The sequence below is a fragment of the Molothrus aeneus genome, chromosome 6, assembly GCF_037042795.1.
Source record: "Molothrus aeneus isolate 106 chromosome 6, BPBGC_Maene_1.0, whole genome shotgun sequence".
In the NCBI taxonomy this organism is placed as follows: domain Eukaryota; kingdom Metazoa; phylum Chordata; class Aves; order Passeriformes; family Icteridae; genus Molothrus; species Molothrus aeneus.
The window spans coordinates 46,673,497-46,685,342 of NC_089651.1; the positions used below are offsets into that span (position 1 = coordinate 46,673,497).

Here is an 11,846-nt window from a genome sequence, read left to right on the forward strand (position 1 = left end):
AAGCATTGCAGAAATCAGGTGCTTCTCTTACATGGAATCTTCAAGTAGCAGCACCTACCTATTTAAATATTCCCTACAACACAGCAAAGGGAGAGGCTAATACTCTTCAGATTTTCTAGCATTCTTCCATCTGCTTTCAGTCTAAAGACAGACAAGCATTAGAATTCAGAGCAAAAAGTCACATAAACTTTGCACTATGAGCAAACTTTCTGCTGTGTTCAGCCTTTTCCAAGATATGGCACCAATTCCAGAAGTTTTATGATCAGCCATTTCTCTAGTGAACCAGCAGTATAACTGTTATTAAATGCAATTAATGACATTCTCTTGAAAGCTCATAAAATCCCACAGCAAAATGAGTCACATGCTCTGTTTCAAAAGAGGTGCCCTCTCAAGTCAATAAAACCTGCAAAGGTACAAATGTTGAGGAAGTTGGAAATGCAAAGATGTTGCATGGTACCACTGATAACATGTATTACATAGACAACAAATAAATTTAAAAATCACCAAAGCCAGCAACAACCAGTGTTGCCCTCCATTTTAAGAGTCCTGACACTTTCTTAGTAGCCACCAGCAACTGAAACTTCTCATGCAGTTGAAAGCTGCAAGACGGCACCTTTTCAGAAAATTGCAAATGAACAAATTCAGTTAGCAAATTTCTAAAATAGAGAGGTTATTCAAACAGAAAAAAAGGTCTCTTCATTGCACTAACCCCTCACAAGTTGTGTCTGGTGAAGCACATACAGGGGCTGATCTTTAAAGCTTAACTCAAACCCAAATTCCACCAATAACCTGGCTTGCTTATACGTATCTCCAGCAGAAACTCTCAGCTTATGAGATCAGGAAAGTGCTGAAAAAACATTGCAATATTTGGAATTATGCTTCTGGAACAGACCTGTCCTTGTTTTCTGAAGTAGCATTATCTGTATTAATGAGAATTTTGCTTTAATGAAGAGATCAGCAATACAGCTGTACAGAGAAATCTGATATTAGACATCAACAGACTAGACAATTACATGATCTGAAATGTCAACTACCTTCTGAATATCAGCATTAATTTTAGTAGGCACTTATGTCACCTTCCTCAGATACTGTTTACAGTACCATTGAATTTATGTCACACTCTTGGTTGCTCCTGCCCAGTACAGAGAAGGGCAAGTATTCTTTCATACCAATGTCCTTCAAAAAAGGAGGAGGAAAATACCACTTCATTCTAGATGATCTGATCTTCCAAATTCAGCAATTATGCCATAAACTTGACTTTGGTCCATTAAGTGAAGAGGAATGTAAAATGTCAAGTCCAATATCATGTTTTTAGGAGTTTTTGTTTCTCTTGAGCAAGCAGAAAATTTTGTTCCTGTTGTTTGTCAGGAACTTCTCCCTCACAGTCTGCAAACATGTTTCCAGCCAGTAAGACACTACCCTCACTTTAACTTAGGCTAATGTTTTTATACTGCTTCATTAAACAATGCCCATAACTTCAGCCTATTTAAAAAATCTCTACTATTCAGGAGAGAAGTAGCATAACATTTAATTTTTAAGAATATTTAATATCCCAAAGCACCTATGTGGTTGCATGTAATAAAAAACCCTAGTAAAACCTACTTAAATCATGTACTAAATGACAAGAAAACCTCCAAACATCTGACAGAGACATGAGTAGAGATGCAACATTATACTCCACATCAATCTCACACAGAGGTCAATTACAGCATAGATGGCCTCAGTTACCCCCAGACTGATGGAGAGTTGCAGGCTGCACACACCACATCAAAGGGAATCTCAGATTAGCATCAAGACCTTGGACTTGCCCTGAAGATATGATTGTGTCAAGGAAAAATAAGTTTCTTATATAATCTTATTGCCACAAAAAAGTTATTTTATTGTAAACTTTGTTGTAATTACATTTTCAGGACCAAATACAAAGACTGATGAGCTCTCTCTCACAACTGCTTTGTTTACATACTGTATATACAGTCCTCAGGCAGCAAGATTCACAGTATTTAATTTCTGGACTACAATAGGAACATCACTGTCACAGCTGCTAGTGCAAGCCTCAGCTACTGTTTCCATTGAAAATTCTGTGTCTAACCTATTTTACTTGTTACTAGCTTTATTGGATTAGCTCAACAGCTAGGTCAACAAGCAACATAACACATGACTTTGAATCACTTTTCTCCTGACTCTGATCTTGCTCCAGGTACTTTTAAAAGAGGTCAGAGTATCAGCTTCAAGAAAGAAGAAAAAAAAAAAAAAAGAGAAAAAAGAAAAAAAAGCTAGTGCATGAAAGCTTCAACACCTGAAGGACCAGACTATCAGACAGCAAATCTTGTGGGGGCAAGGAGAAAGAAGGTTAGGACTAGTCTCTCTTGTAGACTCCATATACATTTAAACTATTTACCGAATTACAGAAACAAACAGCAACAAGAAGACAAACCAAAAAAGCACCCACTAAACCCCAAATTTCAGCCTCTAGTCATGATCAAATGGAATTTCCCCTTAGAAATCACAAGTCTCAGGAATGACATCACATTGCATCAGCATCTCCAGATCTCAGCAAGAGACACAGATCAGTTATCTTCAGAAATAGATTATATCCTCCCCTACACCATCTCAAACCTGAGTTACTTTGTTTTCCCAGCAGGCTGCTGGAACTTGCACAGATGAGTCACACAGCACATCTGACTCTGTCATTTTTCACATGAGCCTCTCTTTCAGACTTCCCTAGGCAAATCCAGGAGCAGAGTTGTGGCAATCACATGAAAGAGCAGTGGGCAACTTTGGAAGAGAACGGCATGGAAAGGCACTACTCTACATATCTTCTGTATTTTGACGACAAAACCAATACACAGTCCCTTCTATATATAGAGAAAAGATGAAGTGTCCTGGGTAAACACACTGGCATAAACTCCTACAGTTTTTAGCTGGCTTGTTCATTATATGATTGAGACACACAGAAGCATTTTTACAATCCTAAGTGGTTTCAGCCTGGTTTATATACCGTACAGCATTCAAATCTGGCAAAAGACATGTAGAAGGAAACAGTAGAACAGTTACCTCCTCACTAAGAAGTCCAAATACACGCAACAGTGAGCATACAGAAATTCTATTTAGAGAAACTGAGTTCATGCTATGGCTCTCCAGCAGCAGCCAACATGCTTGTAACTCTGCAAAAGTGCTCAGCTGTCACCAGCCTGGTTTTAGGGGAGCACTGTTACAGTAGAGGAACACTGACAGCTCAAGAATGACATCCAACAAGTGCAGTGTGAGACTCTGCAGTCATTCCTGCACTTGGCTCTCTTAGAGGAGTTCTGAACAAACAGCTGCTTGAACACCGAAGTACAGTGTAAGAAGTCTACCTTCAAGCTAAGCAAAAACTTTATTTTTCCTATCAAGATTTATAGTCTAGTGTTAAAAACATTTCTTCATCAATATTCTATTTTCTAGCAGCCTTTTAAGAAATGGTTTCCTGTTTTAAAGAAGTCTTATGCCTAGAAACACTACTTCCATTTCAGCAAACCCCTTCACATACACAACCCTACCACAAAACAGCCCTTTTAGTACATACATCTCCAAATGCTGACAGTCTTTGAGGACAACAACTTCTTCAAAAAAAAAGATGAAGGCAAGGAAGCAGCCTCTGGCCATAAGGAATAGATGAAGATAACCGTATTGTCATTTTCAGAAGAATAAGCAGGGCTGAAAGTACTTTACACAAACACAATTTCCTCTCCATTTCCTGTATCAAGCTTCTTTGAGCCCCCAGCCCCTGCACAAGCTAAAACAGTACAGCAGTCACCACAGATTAATGAGCAGAGAGCAGAAATCTCACCTGATAGTAAGTCTTAATGTTTCTGATCAAGATGGTGAGGTTTTGAACCCGAAGATAGGTATCATTATTTACATGCTTGTTGACACGTTGGTTGGTTGGTCGAGGATCTCTATTAAAAAGGAAGAAAATAAAATATTATTAAGCTGGTGTTAAGACTTAACACCTCAATAGCACATTTAAGTTTATTAATTAAATACACTGAGTTATACAGGGTACATAAGCATTAATTCATGATAGAATAAGCTCATTATCTCTGCACCTATGTGTAAGCTGGAAATATTTCCTGTGAGTCACAAAGTACCCTACACTGCAACCCACACAGGATTTCAGGTCAGCTTCCCTTCTTACCCATATTGCCCTGAAAAAAGAGCATATCTAGTTTGTGCAAGCTAGATCAAAGCTGTCTCAGATAAGATGGGGTTTTCCTTATCCAAATAAAGGCAAGTCTAGGAAATACTATCATGCCTTCCTTGGCTTTGGTGTTCTATGACAAGAAAAGGGTATTAATACTTGATTGGTGATCACTGTAAAAACTTCAAAGACCAGATGTATCCTAAACTGAAGGGAAAAAAAATACTGCATTTATTACCCCCCATACCATCTTACTAGATCTCTAATATACATGCTATGTTTTTTGTTTGATTTTAAAAACAAATCAAAATTGTACCTGAAGGAATTTTATTTCTAAAATAAAAAGTAAGACAGGAAAAAAGCTGCGAACTATTTCATACAAACGTGCATCTTTGGATCATCTCCATACACTCACTCTACGATTCTGGAAAAAAAAGGAACCCAAAAATCTTTATCTGCCAATAGCACAGATCAAAGATTTATGTTTGTCCACTAATGATGACTCTTATCAGCAGACTCCTACACAATCCAAACACCTGCCTCCCAGAGCTCTGCTCTGGCTGTTAATTAAGCCATTAACAGCTCTTCCAGGGCCAACTATTGAACTCAGGCGTTGACAAGGAAATAAAAGAGGAACTGATCCAATATTTATTTTTAAAATATATCTGCCAACGTTTACATAAGTATATCAAAGAGTTTACATAAATATGTTTACTTTTTTTAAAATGCACGACCAGTCCAGAGCACCTCGAGTGAAAGCAGTGCTATGTGAATAAGTATGAAAAAAATACATAGATATTCCAGAGATGAGAGAAAACTGCCTTGACAGCAGGAAACATCTGACATGGTATTTATGTATGTGCATTTAAGCAGACATCCAATATTGGCATAAACTAGCAAGACACTACACAGCCTTTCCAGCAACAAAAGACTTTGTATACACATTTATACTATAATAAATTATGAAAGAACAAAAAGAGGCAATTGCAACAAGCTTTTAAAGTAAAATCTGTAGTAAGTATTCCATGTTACTGCTGCTCAGACAGAGGAGTGCAGAAGCCATACTGGTAACAGTTTGACAGGATGGGTCCTGGTTGAGGGAGAAGAATAAATGCCACCTGGGCCTGAGCTCAGACAGCAGCCTGCCTTCAGTGCACTCTGAGCAGATGCTGTACCCCAAAGGAGGCTGGACACAGCTTTTTTAGGCAAGGCCATGACAACAAAGTGGGAAGCTAAAAGGGAAGAAGCACTCAGTAAAGAGAAGCTGGCCAAACAGAAGGGTCAAGCTACAGTTTTCATTTCCATGTGAAAGCTCATGGAATTGAGTACACTGCCACGCCACTGGGCACTGTCTGGCAGTGTTCCCAGCTTTGTAGCCAGGAATTGACATCTTTGACTGGTTAGCAGTCACTACTCTACAATCCTTCCCAGACCTGCAAAAAATGGGTCAAAAATGCACAAAACGCAGGACACCAGCCACAGGAAAGCAGAGGCTATTTCTTCAACAGCTGCAGCAGTGGAACTGCAGGACTTGGATGATGTTTTCAAAGGCACATAAGACACAGAACAGCTGCTTCCTAGGCAAGACCTGCTCATTCTTCCACAGTGGAGACTGTGTTACAAGAACATAAGCACCAGCAGGATCAGGCCCTCAGGAGCAATTCCAGAGCTTTTATCCTATCATCTTCGTTAAGGGTAATTGATTGCTCCAAGAGCCCTTAATGCCACTGACCTCAGGGTCCTCTTAACCTCCAGCCAAGCTGCAGCACAGCACAGCTCTGGCACTCCTCCATCACAAGAAAGTTAAAAGCTTTTCTGAAAATAGAATGTAGCTCAAAAACGTGTTTTCTGAACACTTTGAGTAACCAGTTTCACAAAGCACCCCAGCTTACTTCAGAGAGGACCCTCTGACAAGATGTGGAAATCCAGTGCAGCCTACACTTCAAACTGCCACAGCTTATTGTCTTCACAGGAAAATGGAACAATGCCTCCTCAACAAGCCAGATCCCGTTTCTTCTTTCTGTGCTTAAAGACAATCCTACCCTAAAGAAGACAGGGCTGTTGGTACTACACTTTGAACATTATAGCCCTTGCCTGTATGGTGAAATTTGTTCATCAAGAATTTTCTAGAAAGAAACTCTAAGGATCACACTGAAAATTAAAGCGAGGGGTGTTTTTTTTGTTTGTTTTTGTTGTTGGTTTTTTGGTTTTTTTTTTTGGTTTTTTTTTTTTTTTGGCAATACTAATGAGGTAACCCAAACAAATTCATGTTTGGATTTATCTGAAAAAATCCCCAAACACCACCTCAGATGCCTTTTCAGTCCTTTGATGTCTGGTCTTTCCCTTACACACAAATATAATGAAAACTACATTTCTTCTTTCTTTTTTTTAAAACCACCTACTTCTCAAGATCAAAAAAGTAACCTAAATAAGACTGAGACAGCATGGCTGAGGTGTGACTTAGGGAAGTACTCCACAAACCAGTAAAAACCTACCCAAGCCAAATAAACAGAAAAAATCTCAAACCTCACTATATACCCGAACATTTTAAAGAAGTTGTCTGGTTTGTACATGCTCAATTCTTCTAGGAACAGAGAGGAAAGAAAGGGTCAGGAGACACAGATCAAGTAACAAGTTCAGCAGGTGTGGGGCCACCAACACAAGTGCACAATAATGCAATCCCTGAAGTCATAAAACTAACCATTAAAAAAAAATTAAATTTTAAAATCCAAAATGACAATCCCATTCCTACAATTTCTGACGAGCCATTTTGAGGAGCAAGGGGAAAGCCCTCAAGCCAGGCCCAAGGGTTATGAGATGCCAGAAGGAACTGAGTGGCCCAGCATCCTGTGGCACTTCACTCTGCAGGCAAGGCCTAACCAAAAATGCACCCACAGCAGGGCTAGTCTAACTCCTTCCTCTGTCAAATGAGACGATGCTACCAAGGCTGGCAGGTTCCCAAATTGCCAAGAAAATGGAAGAATGCACCTCTACATAGTATTCTAGATTTTTAAATTAAGCAGATGCACATCTCTAACACATCTTCTGGTATTTGTGCCATTTGCTACAAACCACGAGGAGCAGGCACTCACAATGTGGCTGCTCCTGTCACGTGGTCTAAAGACAACAGATCAATGGTACCACAAACCATGACAGCAATTGAAATGGAGAAACCTATTATTGTGCATTGTTATAACAGGATTTTAACACAAAGCAGTATTCCTAACACACATTCCTGTTTGCTAAATGTTTTGACAGGAGAGCAGTCTATTTTCAATTAGAATAATTAGAACAAGCCAAAGTGAAAACACTTATGTGCCTGCTTAAACCTCTATGTAATTTCTTACAGGAAGTTTTATTTGGGAAGTGAGGCAAATATTTGCTTATGCTCGTAGATATTATGCCACAGCTGCAACTGTAACACTGAAGGCAGTCATTGCAGTGCCACCACGTGCTAATTCCATACCAGGAAGTGACACACAGACATCTGTAAAAAGTTCTTTAAAGTATGTCTGCAGAAAATATCATTGACCTGGTACACATAAATCCATCAGCAACGCAAGCTTGAAACACAGCATTTCCACTTTGAAGATTAACATTTTTGCATGCATTCAGCCAGTAGTGCAAGTCTGCAAAAATCAACATTGTCCTTCATGCACAATCAGGTTAGGATATACACTTGAGCAGGACACAGGCAAAGGAAACCATTCATTTACAACAGAATTATTTGAAAAATCATTTATCTTGTTTTAAATTCTAATAAGTTTTGGGAAGTCAAACACTGCTGACTCTTGCTACTAAATTTACACATTTAACACCTAGGTGCCCCTACTGGGAAAAAACAATGCTCAGTTTTCTTAGAAACAGTCTTGCTTGTTTTAGAGATCACTAGTAAGCAAAGGGATCACCAGCCAAGCCCAACAGCTGGTGTCCTACAGACTACAGGCTGCCAAAGCCCAGGCCAGGTTCCCCCCCTCTGCCCTTGTGCCATAGCTACATTTGGCAAGCCTGAGCAGACCCCATTTTATTCTGGGCTGGCATTCCCAGGGGCAGTTCATTTCTGAAGAGGATGAAGTCAAGGAACAGCCCTATTTTCACCTCCTGTCACAAAGCCAGCAGGGACCTGGCAGGCTGGAAAAGCAGTATATAGCTGTCACATATCTCTGGTGACACAGCTGCCTTGCTGAGATGAACCCACCACCGAAAAAACATTGACACTGCAACACAAAGCAGCTGGGATCTTCTCCACCCAAAGCTGCCAGACAGCGTTTTGGAAAAACCTGAAGTATTACAGCAGAAATTAGGGGCTGACTGAACTCCTACAGCACCCCCACGACTCAAGCAGCTAAAGCCTTACTTTCATTCAGCAATCTCCACTCAACAGGTGTATCTGGATTTCTTCACAGATCCACCTGTCTTTGTCTCCTGAATTAAAATCTGCTTTGCTGCAGGGCAGAAATGTTGTATTTTTAGTAATGAATTTCCCAAGAATCTGGCTTTCAAAATCTTCACTGAAAGAAACAGCTTGACTTGCAGCAAAGCACTGCATCACACCTGGTGTTTAGATGCAAGATCACATGCCACTCTTATTTCTGTTCCCATAATCAGGCAAGCAGGACAAAAAAAATTCCAAGTGAAACAACACACAAGTGATGAGGCAGCTGCCCATATGAGGAGCCCAGCTCCTTCACCCTGCCTCCCCCTACTCTCTACATGTGTGTGCGTGCCTGCATCTGTGCTTTCAAGCAATCAACACTATCATGGCATGGCAAATCCAATTCCAGGTTTATCAAAGGCTCTCATTAAAAGGCTTTTAGCAGGAAGATATCTCCAGCCAAGCACTGAAAGCCATCTTCAGGAACCAGGATTTAAAAAAAATGATGAGTAAGAATTTTTAAAAACACTTTTTTTTTATTTTGAAAGCTTTGTGGGGCAGAAACATGCCTTGCAAGACTTGCCTGACTTACATGTAAGCAGTAATTGCATTGCAATTTCAAAAGTTAAAGTCAAGGAAAAGTAAAGGTCAGTCAGCACCTCTCCTGAGTGCCTTGCTAGGTCAGGATACACTGACCTAAATAAAACTGCCATCCTTCCTATATTAAACAATCTTGGGGTCTCAGTACAAAGCTTTTGGTTTCAAGCTCTTTAGTCACCATTAGAAGCACTGCTAAAGCTGCCTAAAAGACTCCAACACTTCACTTTCTGAGACAACATTGCCAGAGATGTTTGTTGAGGAAAAATGCAAAGAAAGAAAAACCAAATCCTCACCAACTTATTCACCTGACAGCTTAAAACTCGTGAACATGCCAGGGCACCTCTCACAATCACAGGAGATCGGACAAAATGCCAACTAGTGTCACTGCACTCAGCCTGTATGCTTCTCTTCCTTATTTCCATGAGATCTTAGAATTGTCCCCTTGTCCCCAGACCATTGTTCAGTGGCTCCCTCGAGTTTAACAAACAAGAGTTTACCAACTCTTAACTCCTCAGACATAGTTCAATGGCCAATTACAAATATTTAAGTTTGCACACACCACCTAATAAAACTCTCCTAACAATGCCACAGTCATTCAAAAGCCACATCACTTCATAAATTCATTATTAACTACAACTTGGTGAATTTTTCTTGTTTTGAAATAAGATTACTAATGCACCTATAATTTTATAAATGTATTAGATAACAGTGCTGTTTAGTTAAACCTGCAGCCAACTCAGCTGCTGTTCTTTGACAGTTACGTTGGTCATCACTGTGCCAAACACAATGGTCAGTGTTTTACTGACCATTTAACTTCTTTTAACAAAATTTAACTTCTCACGTCTTGGAAAGCTACAAGCATGGACCTAAACGTTCATACTTGAGGCTCTAATTTGCAGAAAAGAATCTTTTTGAAGTGTAATTATTCCTTTCAAGATTCTAGAAATTATGCCTTCTCTTTACAAGAGGCTTCTATCCCTGCTAGTTTACACCACTAGTTTTTTATGTTATCTCCATGTGCTGGCTGATCTGCATTCTGTTCTGAATCGTGGATTTTCACCAGCTTCACTGTTTAAGCTTCAGTTCACAATTTTCACTCCTGGTAACATCAAATCAAAAGAAAATTTTATTACCTTCTCACCTGGAGCAGCCAGGTACCAGAAGGTAACAAAATTTCACAATCTGAGTGGGCGAGGCACTGATTGCCAGATTCAATGTTATTTCTCAAGATTTTAAAGGCTTCTAACAGGAATTCTTCATTTAAATGCTTGGAGTAGCACTAGAAACCACTGGCCGAGCTTCAATTGATTTCAGTCACTTAAGAGAGCACACTGCCAAAACTGAGTGACTTCCAAACTCTCCTCCCCTGAAAGCCAGACACTTGTCCCTACAAACTCTCTCTCAGATGTATTTCAGAATATTTAAAATAAAATACAGTAAAAACAGTCAGGCTCTGCACACAGCATAGTAGATCAGCAACAGGAAAGGATGTGGTTAAAAACAGCACAAGTCCTAACGACAATTCAATTCGGTGTCAGGGTATTTTCAACACTCCATCTTTTAACCAGTTTTTAAGTTCCCCTCAACACATGGCCTTACAGTGCCGCCGGAAAGAGGTAGCACTAAAAGGTTTTTCCAAATTATGTATTCAGTATCGAAGTTTACACAAGAGCAGACAAAGTTCAGATGAAACCCTCCCAGTAAAGCTTTATTTGATACTGTACTTTCATTTCCTTCTTTTTACTGCCACACACCTTCCACTGTAACACTGACTAAGATAATTAGGAGGAAAAAAAGGAAAAGAATATGAAAACCACACACATACCACGCAAAAAAATATTAGGAAAACAAGTTAAAGAACACTGGACCTGGATTAGTTCGGGGCTTTTTCCCCCCCACTGTTTTCTGTTAATTTCAAAGAGCAAGCACAACGAAAAGCGCTCCGGCCCCAGGCCGCCCCCGCGCCTGAGGAAAGCTCTGGGCCGGAGCCCGGCATCCGCGGGAGGGCCAGGGCGCTGCCCCCTCACGTCTGCTGCCCCCCGACCCCACTCACATCTGCAACATGATCTTGTTCAGGACCACGCCATCCACCAGGTCCATGTAGACGCCGAGGTTGTCCTGGTCCTCGCTCCCCAGGTCCCCGAAGGTTTTCACCTGCCGGAGGAAGGACAGCAGGGTTGGGGGATGGCGGCCGGACCCAGCCACCCCCGGCAGGACAGGGCTGCCCCCTCGCTCCCCGCCGCCCCGCTCTGCTCACCCATGTCACCAAGGGGCTCTGCAGGAAGAGCTCCAGGAGCTCGGAGACGGTCACGTCCATGTCGCCGGGGCTCGGGCGGCGGCGGGAGGCTGCGGGCGCGGGGCTGGCTCACTCGGGAGACAAAGGCGCGGAGCCCATGGCCCGCCGCCCCGCTGCCCGCCGGGCGCTGCCTACAGGGCAAACAATGCGCGGCCCATCGCTCCCCCGCCCCGCGCCGGGGGCACACGCGGGGCCGCTCGCCGCGATCCCTCCTCCCGACGGCAACAGGCCGGTCTTCCCCGCCGAGCTCGCTCCGCGGCTACAGAAGAGGTTCCCCAGGCAAGAGCGAGCCACGCCGGGAGAGAGCTCAACCCAGCCGCCACGGCGAACGCCCGAGGGCCGGGAGCAAAGGCGTGGAGCTCTGACGGGACAGCTCCGAGCGGCCCCGGAGCCGC

At 41.8% G+C, this 11,846-nt stretch overlaps 1 protein-coding gene across 1 annotated transcript in view; it reads right to left on the minus strand.

Moving 5' to 3' along the window:
• The window catches only part of CCDC88C (coiled-coil domain containing 88C), a 96,568-nt gene extending 85,054 nt beyond the window's left edge, over positions 1-11,514 (minus strand). Inside the window, exons 1-3 of the mRNA XM_066551852.1 lie at positions 11,413-11,514; positions 11,209-11,309; positions 3,830-3,938 (exon numbers count right to left, since the gene is read on the minus strand). Coding sequence (XP_066407949.1) covers positions 3,830-3,938; positions 11,209-11,309; positions 11,413-11,472 — 270 coding nt within the window. The 5' untranslated portion in view covers positions 11,473-11,514. The remainder of the gene's footprint in view (positions 1-3,829; positions 3,939-11,208; positions 11,310-11,412) is intronic.
• Positions 11,515-11,846: the final 332 nt, after the last annotated feature.